Here is a 17,461-nt window from a genome sequence, read left to right on the forward strand (position 1 = left end):
TAGTAGAGAGGGTGTTTCTCCATGTTGGTCAGGCTGGTCTCGAACTCCTGACCTCAGGTGATCTGCCTGCCTCGGCCTCCCAAAGTGCTGGGATTACGGGTGTGAGCCGCCTCACCCAGCCCAGAAGGGTGCGTTCTTAAGACAAACAAAATGAGAATCCAACTAGGCTGCCTTGGCAGCCCTCACCAGCGCCCACCTGAGGTTGACAGATGGGATTGGAACCGGACTCTGATCCCTCTTTGCTGTGTGACTTTGAGCAAGTTACTTGGCCTGTTGGAGTCTCAGTTTCCCGTCACTCATTAAACAGGGAATAACCGTCCCCACCCCATGGCGTAATGACAAGATTTAGACGAGACCACGGAGGTGAATAACCACGGGTGCCCAGCACACAGTAGGTGTGCAGAAGCCGGGAAGGTCCCCTCTTTTCCCCTTTTTCTCCAGGGTGACACTATTTTAGCAGAAGGAAGAAACACCTTGGGCCTCCTTTGATGTGGTGTCCAGCAAGGGAAGGAATAACTTTCTGCACCATTGAGGAGTCATACACAGAATAAGAGGTTCCCACCAAGGCCGGGCCGGTGGCCTAAGAAAGAAATGCAGAGAGTCCACTTGATCATTTGGTCAGTTTAGCTGCCAAAGGTCACAGCCAGCAGACCCCGAATGTGCAGATTTAAGAAAAAACCTCCCTATGAAAAGAAAAGGAAAAAAAAAGAGAGAGAAGAAAGAACCGAGAAAAGGAATAAGCGGAGAATGATCTATGTACTTTTCAAAACTTAAAACAGAAATCAAAGGAAAACTGAACTGTTTTAAGTTTTGACAGCTGCAGGGATCATTCTGTTTGGTTACTCTATTTATGTTTTCATTTTCTTTATAGATTCATTGAAAATCGCATCATGTAATAGGGAAGAAAAATGTTCAGTGTTCCGCGCCCCCCCACCCCCACCATAAACCCTTGTTCCTTCCTGAGAACAGATGAAAACGCCCGCTCCAGTGACTTTTGTTTTGATGTATATTTCATAATATCTTATTGATTGTAAGTTTTATTTCCATGTCAATAAAAAGTGGTATTGTAATAAATGAGAAGGAGTTTAACACAAAATGGCAGCTGACCTGTTAGCATAGCAGATAGCAGAGGCGGAGGAGGTGTCCCTAAAACGAAGCCCGTTAATAAGGCTGGGGTCGCCTGGGAGAGGAACCGGCGGCTCTTGATTTCAGCACAAAGCTGGGAGGCTGGAGGACAGGGTCCTCCCACCCCCTCCTCTTCGCAGCCTCTGGGGTTGCTGTATGATTGGTTCTGGGTTGACATTTCCTAGGGCAGACGATGCAGAGACCTCAGCAGCAATGCGTCTCCTCCTCTAGCAGAAGCGGAGGCAGCAGCCACCGACGGGGTGCAAACCACTGTGTTCGGTACCTCGAACACACAAAGATGGATGAGAATCTTGCTGGGGAGAGAGGAGCGTAAGGAGTGAGTTCGAGGATTAGGGGGCTAGTCAAAGGGAAAACATATGAATACACAAGCTTTAGTGGGCAGGGCTTGGATGGGGTTTCAGGAGAGGGGAAGTCCCCAAGGAGGGATGTCTATGAGACTGTCCAGAGGTGACAGTGAGGGGCCACCATCCAGGAAGGAGGAGTGCGAGGCCGCTTTGGGGGAGACAGGGCTGAAGCGTCTAGCAGCGCGGCAGGGAGTCTTGGGCCCAGAGAGCTCCCAAGGGAAGCAGCAGCAACTTGGGGTCTTACGGTCACCAGGCTCTGTCGTATTCGTGGCAGGCAGACACGAGTGTAGCTTTGTGGGTGTGCAAAGCAGGTGGGCTCTAAATGGCTAAATTCTGCTTGTTGGAGATTTTTTAAAACAACTGGACGTGGAAAATTTTGTTTGGTGCTTGTGCGCTTTCGAGCTAACGGGTCTCAGCCTGCTGTGAAGAAATGAGCAACCGAAGGTGGATACACGGGGACTGTCTGTGGCTTGTTTCGATAACGGGGCCCCCGGACCACAAGGGGGGCACCTCTGCTTCTAGCCTTGGCCTCTTCCTTTTTTTTTTTTTGAGACGGGGTCTCACTCTGTCGTCCAGGCTGGAGTGCAGTGGCTGGATCTCAGCACACTGCAAGCTCCGCCTCCCGGTTTACGCCATTCTCCTGCCTCAGCCTCCTGAGTAGCTGGGACTACGGGCGCCCGCCACCACGCCCGGCTAGTTTTTTGTATTTTTCAGTAGAGACGGGGTTTCACCGGGTTAGCCAGGATGGTCTTGATCTCCTGACCTCGTGATCCACCCATCTCGGCCTCCCAAAGTGCTGGGATTACAGGCGTGAGCCACCGCGCCCGGCCAGCCTTGGCCTCTTCTTATGCCCTCTCTCTCACTCTCCACTTTCTTTCTGCCCCGGGCCTTCTTTCGGCTCCTGGAACTTTCAGGCCCCTTCTCGCATGAAGTCTGTGCTCAGGCTGACACCTCCCTCTCCTCATCGGCTCCCGGCCCCCCTAACTCCTAGCTGAAATGTCACCTCCTTGGAGAAGCCCCCAGACTCTGTAGCCTCCGTGAGAAACCCCAGTCACAGGATCTCACATCTTTTCCTTCCTGGACCCATGTCTTTGAGATGAATGGATCATTCCAATGGTGGTTTCTGCCACGTCTCACTCGGTGGCAGGTCAGCTGTGTGAGCACAGGGCAGACCTGTCTCATTGGCTGCAGCGTCTCCCGTGCCTGGCACACAGTAGGTCTTCAGCACATGCTCTGTTCAAGTGACTGAGTGCCAAGGGATGGGGCACACAGGCCTGCTGTGGAAGCTTACCCCTCCCAGGCCTGGGCCATCTGGGGCAGCTCTTCCAGAACAGGGTCTGGAATCTGTTCTCGAATTATCTAGGGAGTTGAGCTATGAGGGCAAAAAGTGGGAAAGCCCTGTCCTATCCTGCTGTTGGAGCCTCTGGACCCAGAGCAGGGTGGGTGGGCAGTGGAGCTGAGCAGTTTCCCACCTCATGACTTTGGCAGGTGGGCAGGGACCAGGAGCAAGAGGGAGTCTGGTGGCTTCTGGGAATGGCGGTCCAGGAGAGCAGCTGAGGAGGTCCCCTCTCCTGTTCTCTGGCCTCAGTAGTCCCCTCTGCAAAATGAGGGGGCTGAGCTGGTGGATCTTCAGGGTCCCCCCCACCAGCTCTGCCACTTCCTATCTGGAGCGCGTCTCCACCGTGTCATCGAGATCCTCATCATCTGCTTCTCTTGCTCAAGGAGGCAGAGGAGCACAGTGGAGAGCTCAGAGCCAGCCTCACCTGGGTTCCACTGCCACTCTCCTGCTTGTGAGCTGCGTCACTTTGGCCAAGGACCTCACCCTTGAGCCTGCCTCTGGACACCACCTAATTCATAGGCTTGGTGTCAGATGAGAGTATTCACTGCCTACTACATGAGAATATTCACATGTAGTAGGCCATCCTCAATATCTGCAGTAGAAAAGTGTGGCCACTATTATTAGAGGGAGTTGATGCTACGTGTCCCCCCTCCATCAGCAACGTCTGTCCCTGGTGACCAGCTCAGCCCACCTGCCCACATCCTTTCAACCAGAATGGCCCGAGCAAAGGCAATGGGGCCATCCTTGGAGGGAACTCTGGCCATGGCTCTGCAGCACATCCCTCCAGCCACTTGGGGGAGCATCGCTGGTGGGAGGTGATTGGATCAGCAGGTCTGATGCACTGCAGCAGGTTCGATGAATGAAGAGTATTTCAAGAATGCCACAAGGAGGACCTCGGCTCAGCCAAACCAGGCCCAGCCCCCCCAAAGCCTTCCTCCATGCACCCACTCAGCTGCCTCTGTGTCTGCAACTGAAAACTGGAAACTCTGTGGCTCTGTGGTTGGGAGGATGGGATGAACTATGGTGGGATGAACTACGGTGGGATGAACCACGGTGGCATGAACCACAGTGGGATGAACCACGGTGGCATGAACCACGGTGGGATGAACCACGGTGGGATGAACTATGGTGGGATGAACTATGGTGGGATGAACCACAGTGGGATGAACCATGGTGGGATGAACCGCGGTGGGATGAACCACGGTGGGATGAACTATGGTGGGATGAACTATGGTGGGATGAACTATGGGGGAAAAGGTCTGAGCTCCCTGAGGGTGCCCAGGGCAAACGATGGCTGAGCACTGTGAGCCGAGCATGAGGGGTTGTGCTATAAATGCTTTCATGGGTGGCTTCTTAGATGCAACGGGGTTGCATCACTAAGGTAAAGATTCTGAGTATGTGGCATCATTGCTACATGCGAAAATCTATTTGTACTTAGCTTTTAGTCTTGAAAATTACCAAGCCCTGTGCTGCTCCTACAATTAATCATTAAAGAATTAGGAGTGAGAATGCCCATTATTGTAAAAGACTCCAGCGATGGTCTTGAGCCAACTTGTAAAATAGACAGATTTGGTGCAACTGAATAATTTTCCTCCTCTCTGCACAAAATCAGGAATGCTAGTCATATTCAATGGCTAGAGTCAATGCTTACAAACTGGTTATAGACCAGCCTATAATTACCAAAATAGAAAAAGAACAGCATTTTGTAATGAATGACAAGCTGCAGAGCGGAAATCTAATTTGGTCTAATTAAGCAGCCTTTTGTGAGGATTTGTCTTTAGATGAAAAGAGGGAGCCAAGGAGATCTAAATGCAAATGAACTCCATCATTTTGGTTTTAAAGGGCTAGGCTGAGATGAGCATCTCCGGCCCAGCCCTTTCTTCTTCATTAGATTCTGAGTCCCCTCCTCGTCACCTCCAGCCCACGCCGGGCCCCATCTGCCTTGGAGGAGCCTCGTGTTTTTTGTCCCTCGCCTCTCATATCTTTTCAAATAGGACACCTCGCACCGACAGGGCTGTCAGGGAGCTTTTGCTTATTCAGGAGCAAATTTTATTTTGCCCAAAGTAATAAAAGCTGGGGGGGTGTTGATTATTAGAAGAGCTTGTTCCCGTTCTCGGCGAGTACAGCCTCTGAAGTCTGGAGGGTTGAACGCACACCCGGAGCCATTGGCACCGACAGAGCAAAATGGGGGGAAACCAGTGCCGCGTCTTCACCTGTGAGCCTCATGCAGGGTAAGCAGAGGCTGAGGCTTGGCTGCCATTCAGGACTCCCCAACACCACCCTCAGCTTAAGGAATTTGCCAGAAGGACCCACAGAACTCAGAAAAGCCACTGTACTCACGGTTATGGTTTATGACAGTAAAAAGCTACAGGCTAAAATCAGCAAAGGGAAGAGGTGCATGGGGCAGAAACCACCCACCATGATCGAGTCACCTCCCACCAGGCCCCACCTTCAACATGTGGGGGTCACAATTCCACATGAGATTTGGGTGGGGACACACAGCCAAACCATATCACCTGGTTAGGTTGGGTAGATGAGAAGGAAAAAAAATTCCACCACACTGACTCCTTAATCTCCTGTCTTAGTTCTCAAAGAAATTGCAAACACTTGGACTTTCTCATCTTCTAAACAAAAGCAAGTGGAATGACTGAAAGAGTAGACGGCTGTGGCCGGGCCCCACTGCCCCCAGCTTGGTAGAGTCTCGGTGGCTCCGCCCTCGTGAACGTTGGTCCCGACTCAGAGGGTCGTGAACGCTGGTCCAGACTCAGAGGGTCTGGACTCCCAGGCTGCCCTTCTGAGCCCACGGCCTCCCACGTCTCCATCAGAGTTTGGCCCAGTTCCCTACTCACCCCCCCAGACACCTGCCTTGGCATTCAGATGCTCAAGAAAGGGAGCCAGGAGGTGGCATCGGAACCCAATGCGGGGCAAGAGAAGGCAAGAGCATCCCGTGGAAAGAAACGGACTAGGTCCCTGGCCTGGCGTGCAGACAGCTCATGTTGCTGAGCAGTTACTATGTGCCCAATGCCTTCCCCAGGGTGAGGCACTTGACCCCTGCTGACCCCTGCCCCTTCCTAACCCAACCGCCCACTGGGAACTGCACCCCTGCCTGGCTTTGTGTTTCTTTGCAGCACCAATCAACAACTCACTATGTATTCTACTGCTGAATTTGGGTCATCGTCTTTCTCTTCTCCCTAAGACAAGCTCTGTGGGATGGGGACTGGTGGCTGGTTTGCTCACTGCTCTGTCTCCAGGCCCTGGAGTAGTTCTTGCACGTGGTAGGTGTTCAATGCATCTTTGCTGAATGAATGAACGGAAGGCTCGTCGTCATGACCTAAGAAGTAGGTCTACTCTTGTGCCAGGTTTACAGATTAGTCAGAGAGGTGACATGTGCCCAGGGTCACCTCGCTAATCACCAGAGGCAGAGCTCGGAAATCAACTAGGTGTCCCTCATGCTGGCCCCCCGGTTGGCGCCTCCCAGCCTTCTGAGCATCCTGGCACACAGAGAAACCAGTCAGCCTGGCACGAGACACGGAGGCAGATGCATGAGGCTGCTTGCAGCTCTGGCAGCCCCAAGACCGGAGGAGGTTGGCGTCACAGCACCGGCGGCTGGGAGACCTGACCATGCACTCCTGGCCCCAAACCATCGCCTCTGTATCTGTTTCTTGTGGCTGCTGCAACAAATCGCCACCAACTTGGTGGCTGAAGGCAGCAGAAATCTCACAGCTCCAGAAGCCAGAGTCTGAAATGAAGGTATTTGCAGCAGTGGTTCCTTCTGGGGCTCCGGGGGGGACTCATTCCAGGCCTCTCTCCCGGCTGCGGGTGGCTGCTGGCGGTCCGCAGTGCTCCTTGGCTTGTGGCTGTATCGCTTCAATCTCTGCCTCCGTTTCCACGTGGCCTTCTCCCTTGTGTGTCTCTGTGCCTCAAATCTCCCTCCCCTTTCTCTTGTCAGGACACCAGTCATCAGGTTCGGGCCCACCCTACATCCAACATGGTATCATCCTGAGAGCCTTAACTTGATTATCTCTGCAAAGACCCTATGTCCAAGTAAGGTCACAGCACTCATTAGCCAGCACGTTGTGGGAACCATCCCAGCACCAAGTGCTGCGTCTGGACGAGCCACACCCATCTGCTGGGACAGACAACATGTGTGTGCCCCTTATTACATCTCGTGGGGAGATGGAAGATCAGAGCTTGAAGACAGACATAAGCAAAGTTCTGGGGACCCAGAGACTGAAGACAGCTCACCATCCAGCTCTCCAGGAGGAAGGTGGGTCACTGGCGGAAGGTTCCTCCGAGCATGTGGTATGGGACGCAGTGAGTGAAAGTTGAGTTAGACTTTTCTGATAGTCAGTCTTGAGGGTGTTCCTGAAAGCCTCCAGCCTCAGAACCAAGCAGAGGACAGACACTTACAGAACAGCTGGGCATAGAGGAATGCCAAAACGGAAGTCTTACAGGCCACGAGAACCCTGAAAAGCCAGTCCATTTGCCTGCCAGGCTCAGGCCAGACCTCCCAGAAGAGGTGGCATTTGAGAAAGACTTGGAATGCTGAACGCAGAGCTATGGCACGGCATTTCACAGCGTGGGCCAAGATGGCAGGAAAGCCTGGATAGAAACACAGGCAGCAGCAAATGATCCAGCAGACCAGAGGGAAGGTGAGTCATGGGGCCAGTGTGTGCCAGGCTATCTTCTTTGAGAGGGAATAGGGAGCCATGGATGGTTGTGGTTCCATGGCCATGGTAGGATCAGTGGTGCAGTTTGGGAAAGCTGGACTGGTAGTCAGCACCGGAGAGGGTAGAGGAGAAAGCAGAGGGTGGGGGTATCCAGGAGTCTGGTTCTGCACTCCAGGTGGAGGTGGCAAGAGTCTGATCTAGGACAGCAATGCTCAGGCCTCTGTGGCAAATGCAAGATAATTGAGCTCTTCGGACCCAAATATCTTCAAAGGTGATTGGATGTAGAGAAAGCTGCCAGCCCAATTTCATGTGGGTTCTTTGTTCTTCCTGCTCCTAACCGAGTCACTTCTCCCTGCCTAACTCCTGTGGATCTCTCCCTTGACTGAGGCATTGAACACTAGCAAAAACGAAGGCAATTCAGAGAGAATTATCTACTCAGTCCCCAAGTGGGCTCCCTCCCCACCCCTGCATCCCCTCAGCAGGGAGACTGTGGCCTGGAACCAGCCTGGGTTCTATAAGGCTCCCAACTGCAGACGAGCCTTAGCGAAGGGGCCCAATGGTAGACGCAGCCGTAGAAAGCAAGAATTCAACATCTGCTCGGGCCCAGATTTGTCATCCCCAAGATGCATGATACCCAGGCTGGGCTCTTCCAGACACCTGGGGAATCCGACTGCCCTTTTCAGAATATCAGAAAACTCTCATTTTTAAAGGTTAGGGAAAAAACTGCAAAGGAGGGCCTCACATTTGCTGGAAAGTTTAAAGAGCAATTTCTTCTCCCTGTAAGACCTCAGGCTCGGTTAATGCCGCCAGCAGATAATGAAAGTCTCCTTGTCCTAAATCATCTCTATCGGAACAACAAAACAGTTAAAAGTTGTTGTCTGAAATGATGCATTTCCTTCATGTTAAACAACCTCAGAAGGACTGAACCTCTTTCTCTTCCACACCCCAGAATTCCCACAAGAAATCAAATATAATCCTCTTTAAGAAGCTTTAAATAATTTTGAGCTTTCTTATTGACTTATTAAAATGCAGCTTAAAACACGCCTTCAATGCAATCCTTTTACAAGGGTCGGGGATATAAAATTTGAAGAAATATGATTAGTAGATCAGTTGGAAAGACATAAGCCATCAGATCCAATTTTGACTATTTCAGAGAAAACTTCCCCCCAGGCATTTCTGATACCCCCAAACAACCTGCCCTGAGTCACGTGCACCATTTTGCCTGCCTTTGTCTCCACCTTTGGCCCTGTTGGTCAATAACTTGGTAATTCCCTAATCATTCTCTACCACCGCCACCCGACCTGAGTGTCCCTGTCACCAACCCCCCAGCAGCTCCATCTGAGCATTGCCCCCTGGTCCTAAGGATTGAACTTTCTTAGAAACCCCTTTGTTGCAAGCTTCAAAGGTCTCAGAACATTCCAACGGTGGCCTTTGATCCCTGCATACTTGAGCGATGTGAACCAGCCGCATCCCTACGCCCCGCCAGCCCCCACGTTTATCCCATTTCACTTGAGTCACGCTCCTTCCTGGGATGAATGGATCCAGAGTCGCAGTTTGATAATGACGTGTTTGGGTGAACGAGTGAGTGAGTGAATGAATGAATGGCGTCCCGAGGCATTCGTAAGTGTATGATTGTCCAAAGCCAAACAGAACAGAGGCTTGGAAAACCACTCTTGCAGAGCAAGGCACCCACCAGACCACGTGTATTCTCTACTCAAAGCAAAAAGATACAGATGTGAAAATGCACAATGAGCTTTGTTTTTAATCAAGCAAGATTTTTTTGTAGATGCAGACCCTTACAAGAGACAACCCAAAAGCTATAAAACAGTTTTTGACGCATGCAGGGCACCCCAGCTACATCTCCAGGGCTGTCAATAGACTCTTGGGTTTGTGAGGAGAGGACGCAATGTGATCAACGGGAAGTCTGTGTCCAGAACGCCGAGGTCAGGCTGGGCGCAGTGGCTCACGCCTGTAATACCAGCACTCTGGGAGGCCGAGGCGGGTGGATCACCTGAGATCGGGAGTTTGAGACCAGCCTGACCAACATGGTGAAACCCCGTCTCTACTAAAACTACAAAATTATCCGGGCATGGTGGTGCACACCTGTAATCCCAGCTACTGGGGAGACTGAGGCAGGAGAATCATTTGAACCTGGGAGGCGGAGGCTGTAGTGAGCCGAGATCGCACCATTGCACCCCAGCATGGGTGACAAGAGTGAAACCCCATCTCAAAAAAAAAATAGAACTCCAAGGTCAGCAACAGCTCTGGTTGAGGCTGGGAGCTGCCCTTTGCCTGCACTGGGGAGGGCTCCAGGGACACAATTAGGGATTGTCTGGTTTTCACACGCCTGGTTTGGCCTGGCACCACCCTCTCCACAGACAGGAAGGTATCCTGATGAGTATACAGTCTGGAAGGGAATCCGTGTCCAGGCTTGGGGACTACAACTGCCTGGGTTGAAATCCAAGCTCTGTTACTCATCTTCAGGACGATCTGGATCAAGTTACGTCACTGTTCTTTGCCTCAGTCTCCCCAGCTGTAAAATAGGGAGGCCAAATAGTAACTGCCTCTAGGGTGTGTCTGGGGATCAGATGAGGGAATGCCTGGCACCCATACCACTGTGCCCACTTTGGATGGTTGCTCCCCCAAGCCTCGTGTTGAAAGGTGATCCTGAATGACGTTGGAGGTGTTTGGGTGAGGGGGCAGATCCCTCATGAATAGATTCATGCGTCCCTTAGGGGTGAATGAGTTTTCACTCTGTTAGTTTCTTGAAAGCTGGTTGTTAAAAAGAGCCTGGCACCTCCCTCCCCCAAGCCCTGACTCCCTCTCACGGAGGGGTCCCTGCACACCCCGGCTGCCCTTTGCTTCCCACTATGAGTGGAAGCAGCCTGAGGTTCTCACCAGAAGCTGGGCAGTTGCCAGTGTCATGCTTCTTGTACAGCCTGCAGAGCCAAGTAAACCTCTTTTCTTTATCAGTCACTCTGCCTCAGGTGTTAACTTATAGCAACACAAAACGGACTAAGACATGGCACTAACTGGAAAAAGAAGCAATTTCATATGGTTCAATACAAATGCTTTCCCAGAGCCGGGCACACAGCAAACACTGAGTTCATCAGAGCCATTGTTTTTTGTTTGTTTTAGAGACATGATCTCACTTTGTCACCCAGGCTGGAGTGCAATGGTGCAGTCATGGCTCACTGCAGCCTTGAATTCCTTGGCTTAAGTGATCCTCCCACCACAGCGTCCTGCGTAGCTGGAACTACAGGCACCACTATAGCTGCACTACACCCAGCTAATTTTTAAATTTTGTTTGTAGAGATGGGGTCTCACTATGCTGCCCAGGCTGGGTTTGAACTCCTGGCCTCAATCGATCCTCCCACCTCGGCCTCCCAAAGCATTGGGATTACAGGCGTGAGCCAATGCACCTGTCCAACAATTGTTGTTATGTTTGTGTTTGCACCTGCCTGCATTATAAACACACTTATCACTGTGCTATGCCTAAGTAGACTGCGGAAACAGTCACGTGATTAGCCACAATGCAGCTAATTATTTTGCAGCTTTTGCATTCTACAATAAAGAGTCTTGCAAATTACTTCCTAAATGACCGGTCCATCTCTTCACAAAGACCTCCCTGAGTGCCAGCACTCAACATATGTTTGACAGACGATACCCAGCATCAGATGTGTGCCAGAGATTGTGCCTGGTGCTGGGGATATTGAAGTGAGAGACACAATTCCTAGTCCCTAAAACTTGACGTTTTCTGAGCAAGAGGGAGGAGAAAACATGTGGTTGTGGGATGGCGTCATGGGAGTGGTGGGGGGGATCTGCATAGGTCTGCACAGGTGCTGGACTGCCAGCTAGTCTGCCAGATTTAGCAAATAAAAATGCCCGGTGAAGCCAAGGTACAGCGGCTCCCACCTGTAATCCAAGCACTTTGGGAGGCCAATGCAGGCAGATTGTTTGAGCCCAGGAGTTTTGAGACTAGCCTGGGCAACATGGTGAAACTCCGTGTCTACAAAATAACAATAATAATAATAATAATAATAATAATAATAATAATAATACAAAAATTAACCAGGCGTGGTGGCAGGCACATGCCTATAGTCCTATCTATTCCAGAGGCTGAGGTGAGAAGATAGCTTGAGCCCAGGGGTTCGAGGCTACCGTGAGTCATGATAGCACCACCGCACTCCAGCTTGGGCAACAGAATGAGACCCTGTCTCAACGAAACAAAACAAAACAAAACAAAAACAATCGCCCTCCCTCACAATGCTCCTGCACAGAAAAATCCTGTAATAGCTGGGTTAGCTGTAACCTGGGGCTGGCCAAGTGTCTCCTATCACCAACCTACCTGATTATGTTTCTAGCACAACATAAAAAGATCCCAAAGTGAAAGCAACATGAAACTCTGAGAAGTGGCTTTAGAAGCCTGTGCAGGACCTGAGGGTGTGGCCATTAACGTGATGTGTGTGTGCCGGGGAGGGAGGGCCCATAAAGGAATAGGAAGAAGTGGGTGGACCCCAGATCGGGACCCAGAGAGTTGTGGGCAGGCAGGGTGCCCCCAGATGACTCTGGGGCTCTGGGGCTCCTGCCACTGAGTTCTGAGGAGCTGGTTCACAGCTACCTTCTCCAGATGATTCTGTGGGACCTTCCCAACTTCTGCCTCTCATTCAGCATCACTTCCCAGTGGGCTTCGGGTCACAGTTTCCAGGGCTGAACCCTCTGAGGTCTGTGGTTCTCCCAACTGACTACATTGCTCTAATTACTGACTACATTGCTCCAATTGCTTCTCTGAACCTCTGGATCGTATGCCTTACATGTGAGGCCAACTTGTCCATCAGGCAGTGGGACAGAGTACCCTGGGCCCACCGTCCTTATAGGGGCCCACAAAAATGTTTTGATTTATTTTCCAAACATAAGGAAAAAAAATAAACATATCCATTTATAAAATAGCATTAAAAAATGTTTTTGAGACAGTCTCACCCAGGCTGGAGTGCAGTGGCGCAATCTCGGCTGACTGCAACCTCCACCTCCTGGATTCAAGTGATTATCGTGCCTTAGCCTCCCAAGTAGGCTAATTTTGGTACTTTTAGTAGACATGGGGTTTCACTAAGTTGGCCACGCTGGTTTGGAACTCCTGGCCTCAAGCGATCCACTCACCTTGGCATCCCAAAGTGCTGGGATTACAGGCGTGAGCCACCGTGACTGACCACGTTAAAAAATCTTTTAGGCCAGGCGCGGTGGCTCACGCCTGTAATCCCAGCACTTTGGGAGGCTGAGGCGGGCGGATCACTTGAGATCGGGAGTTCGAGACCAGCCTGACCAACATGGAGAAACCCCATCTCTACTAAAAATACAAATTAGCCGGGCGTGGTGGCACATGCCTATAATCCCAGCTACTCGGGAGGCTGAGGCAGGAGAACTGCCTGAACCCATGAGGCAGAGATTGTGGTGAGCCAAGATGGTGCCATTGCACTCCAGCCTGGGCAACAAGGGCAAAACTCTGTCTCAACAAGAAATAAATAAATCAATAAAAATATCTCGGAGCAATAACTGGCAGAGTCTGAATAAGGCCTGTGGATGGACTGTCATCCATTTCCCGTTTTAACTATTTCTTAGATGTTTAAGATGTCGCCACTGGGTGGGGGGGCGCTGGGGTCAGGGTAAATGAGACCTTTCTGTGAGTCTGTAATTATTTCAAAATTTAAAAATTTTTTTATAAAGGTGAGCAAATGCAATACTTTTTTTGAAAGAAAACGTTGAAGCCAGTGAGTGATGCGTGGACTTTGCAGGCAACTCCCCCTTTCTGGGAAGCACGGATGTGCCTCTCTGTCCCCTCGCCTCCTCCCTCTGCCCCTGTTCAGCTGCCGTGGTATTTTCCTTCATTATGCCAGCGCCTCAGAAGTAAACCTCTCTAATTTTCTACACCACAGCTATTTATTTAAATGCTAACTCGCATTATGAAGTGATAATCCACACGCGCAGGAGATAATTTATGAAGCATTTAAATTAAGAGGAGCAGCTAATTGGGAGCATGTGTCTTATAAGCCTTGCTAACACCAGAAAACTACAAATTAGGGGGGAAATGGAAGGTATTTTTATCGTGCCTTTATCTGCTTTTGTAAGGCGCTCGGGGGAAAATCTCTCTGTGATTGCACGAGCTGGTCCTCCAGCCCTTCTCATGGCTGGGTCTCTGCCCCTGGGCACTCCGGCTTCTCACAGAGACCTCGTTCTACCCCCGGCAAGTGCTGGGTTCCCCCGCCCCCACCCCTTTTGCTAATAAGGGAGCACAGCGTTTTTGTTTGTTTGTTTGTTTTCTTCTTAGAGCGCTCCTCGCCTCCATTACAAAGATGGAAGTGGGAAAGATGACTGCATTTATACCTATTGGAGAAAGAGAAGAGACTTGGGGGAAAGGTCTAGGGGTTGGAAATTTTTCTTTTCTTTGAAACGGAGTCTCGCTCTGTCGCCCAGGCTGGAGTGCAGTGGCCAGATCTCAGCTCACTGCAAGCTCCGCCTTCCGGGTTCACGCCATTCTCCTGCCTCAGCCTCCCAAGTAGCTGGGACTACAGGCGCCCGCCACCTCGCCCAGCTAGTTTTTTTTTGTGTGTGTGTATTTTTTAGTAGAGACGGGGTTTCACCGTGTTAGCCAGGATGGTCTCGATCTCCTGACCTCGTGATCCGCCCGTCTCGGCCTCCCAAAGTGCTGGGATTACAGGCTTGAGCCACCGCGCCCGGCCTGAAATTTTTCTTTTAATAGGACACATGTCATAGTTATTTTGATTCTTTCCATTTGGAAAGGACTGTCCTGGTTTGTATACATAGGCTGAGAGTTAAACTTGACCACATGAGTGGCGTGTGTGTGTGTGTGTGTGTGTGTGTGTGTGTGTTTGCTTATTCTTTCAAAAGATACCAACTGAGCACCTACAATGTGAAAGGCCCTGGGATATAAAAGTGAGCAGAAGAGACATCATAGTCCCTCACAATGCTTACATCCCATCTGGAAAGACAGATATCACAGGACGAAGCATTGAATTGCGCCTGTGACAATTGTTAGAAAATGCATAGCAAGGGCTGTGGCCTGCTCTTGAGTAGTCAGGGAAGGCTTCCTGGAGGGAGGGACATTTGAGTTGAGACCTAAAGGGAGAGTAAGGAAGTGCTGGGTGAGTACAAGGTGGGCCCAGGGCAGGGGCTGGCGAGGTGGGGCATGGGAGGTTCCGTGTTCCAGAGAAGGCATCCTGGAATGAGGCTGGAGTGGAAAGTGCTGGGGTGGAACAGGGAGGACTGTGGCCTGTTTGAAGTGTTCTAATCTGTAGTTTTTTGGTTTTTGAGATGAAGTCTCACTCTGTTGCCCAGGCTGGAGTGCAGTGGTGCAATCTTGGCTCACTGCAACCTCCACCTCCTGGGCTCAAGCAATCTTCCCCGCTCAGCCTCCTGAGTAGCTGGGACTACAGGCGTATGCCACCACACCCAGCTAATCTTTTTTGTATGTTTTAGTAGAGACAGGGTTTCGCCATGTTGACCAGCCTGGTCTCAAACTCCTGACCTCAAGTGATCCACCCGCCTTGGCCTCCCAAAGTGCTGAGATTATAGGCGTGAGCCACTGCACTCGGCCCTAATCTACAGTTCTAAGGCAAAGAGCCTTTGAAGGGTTGGATGCAGGAGGGGGAGTGAGCTCATCAGATCCACATCTGCTCATGTGCCCCTTATCTGTTCACTTCATGAACAGAGCTTTGACAAGGATGTTCCCCCATCTCATACCTGTTAGGATGGTGACTATTTAAACAAAAAAATTAAAAAAAAAAAAACAAAAAAAAAAACAGAAAATAACAAATGGTGGCAAGGATGTGGAGAAATTGGAACCCTCGTGCACCATTGGTGGGAAGGCCAAATGACACAGCTGCTGTGGAAAACAGAATGGTGGTTCCCCAAAAAGTTAAATATAGAATTACCGTGTGATTCTACCATTCCACTTTTGGGTAGATACCCAAAAGAAGTGACAGCAGAAACTCAAAGAGATATTTTCATCCTCATGTTCATGGCAGAATAATTCACAATAACCAAAAGGTGGAGACAACCCAAGTGTCCATCGATGGAAGAATAAACAATCAAAATATAGTCCCTCCATACAAGGGAATATTACTCAGCCTTGAAAAGGAAGGAAATTGTGACATATGCTACCACGTGGATGGACCTTGAGGGCAGTATGCTAAGTGAAAGAAGCTGGTCACAAAAGGACAAAGTATGATTCCACTTATATGAAGTACCCAAAATAGTCAAATTCACAGAGACAGAAAGGAGAATGGTGGTTGCCAGGGGCTGAGAGGGAGGAGGGGGACAGGAAGATGTTGTTTAATGGGGACAGGGTTTCAGTTTGGCAAGAGGAAAAGAGTTTTAGAGACGGATTGCACAAACGATGTGAATGTCCTTCACGCTGGGGAACGGCACACCCTAAAATAGTTAAGGTGCTAAATTTTGTTATATATATTTTATGATTTATTTATTTATTCATTTATTTATTGAGATGGGATCTCACTCTGTTGCCCAGGCTGGAGTGCAATAGCACGATCTTGGCTCACTGCAACCTCCACCACCCAGGTGCAAGTGATTCTCCCGCTTCAGCCCAATCGCTGGGATTACAGGCACCTACCACCACGCCCGGCTAATTTTTGTATTTTTAGTAGAGACGGGGTTTCGCCATGTTGGCCAGGCTGGTCTCAAACTCCTGACCTCAGGTGATCCACCCACCTCGACCTCCCAAAGTGCTGGGATTACAGGTGTGAGCCCCCTCGCCTGGCCTATATTTTACAATTTCAAATGAAAACAGAGGCTGTTCCCAGCCCCAGGACACCTGGCTGTGACAAATGTCATTGCTTGATCTGAATCAAAGAATTAGAGAAGGTGGAGGAGCCCGGGGGTCATCTCTGCCAGCCCCTTCTGCTGGGCAGGTCCTTGGGATGTGGTGAGGAGGCATCAGACAGGCTTCTGGAGGAAGCTGGGAGGTCAGGGGAACTAACTCAGAGCTATTTTCTTGAAGAGGAAAAATAGCTCTTTGGGGCATCTCTGCCAGGTGTCCCCATACCGATCCAGTCTTTCTTTCCCAAGGACCTGATGTGCAGGAAATTACTTGACATCGGGTCCTTGGGAAGGGAGTACCAATTGCCAATACAGTGCAGAGGGCAATGCAACGTTCGTTCTCCGACACTGGCTTTGCAGAATGTCCCCATCCCTTGACCACAAGTTCCAAGAACTGTGCTCCTCCTGGGACTTGGTGTATAAGGGTGCCTGGCTTCATGCAGTGCGGATACAGCCCTGCTAGCTGCAGCTGACTTGAATGTGTGTCAATCAAAGCGTTGTCGAAAGGCATCCTGGGATGGGTCCTGTCGTGAGAGTAAAGTGGGCGTTGTCAACCCCAGCTGCTCTCTAGAATCATCTAGGGGCATTTTAAAAAATGCTCATGTCAGCCAGGCTTACGGCTGTAATTCCAACTACTCAGGAGGCTTAGGAGTGAGGATTGCTTGAGCCTGGAAGATCGAGGCTGCAGGGAGCCATGATCACGCCACTGCACCCCAGCCTGGGCAACAGAGCAAGACCATGTCTTTTAAAAAAAAAAAAAAAAAAGGGCTCAGCCAAGTGCGGTGGCTCATGCCTGTAATTCCAGCACTTTGGGAGGCCGAGGTGGGTGGATCACCTGAGGTCGGGAGTTCGAGACCAGCCTGACTAACATGGAGAAACCCCATCTCTATTAAAAATACAAAATTAGCCGGGCCTGATGGCACATGCCTGTAATCCCAGCTATTTGGGAGGTTGAGGCAGAAGAATCGCTTGAACCCGGGAGACGGAGGTTGTGGTGAGCTGAGATCGCGCCATTGCACTCTAGCCTGGGCAACAAGAGCAAAACTCTGTCTCAAAAAAAAAAAAAAGTGCTCATGATTTCACTCCTAAGTGGGAGTTGAACAATGAGAACA

The 17,461-nt window shown here is 50.4% G+C and overlaps 1 protein-coding gene across 2 annotated transcripts in view; it reads right to left on the reverse strand.

The window, feature by feature from the left end:
- Positions 1-17,461, reverse strand: part of LOC105531594 (chromosome unknown open reading frame, human C9orf171) — a 200,872-nt gene that overhangs the window by 114,924 nt on the left and 68,487 nt on the right. Inside the window, exon 2 of one of the 2 annotated variants that reach the window (XM_011969549.1) lies at positions 480-580. The exons of the other annotated variant lie outside the window; for it this stretch is intronic. Coding sequence (XP_011824939.1) covers positions 480-580 — 101 coding nt within the window. The remainder of the gene's footprint in view (positions 1-479; positions 581-17,461) is intronic. 2 annotated transcript variants of the gene reach the window in all.

Source organism: Mandrillus leucophaeus, unplaced genomic scaffold (genome assembly GCF_000951045.1).
Source record: "Mandrillus leucophaeus isolate KB7577 unplaced genomic scaffold, Mleu.le_1.0 Scaffold899, whole genome shotgun sequence".
Lineage (NCBI taxonomy): Eukaryota > Metazoa > Chordata > Mammalia > Primates > Cercopithecidae > Mandrillus > Mandrillus leucophaeus.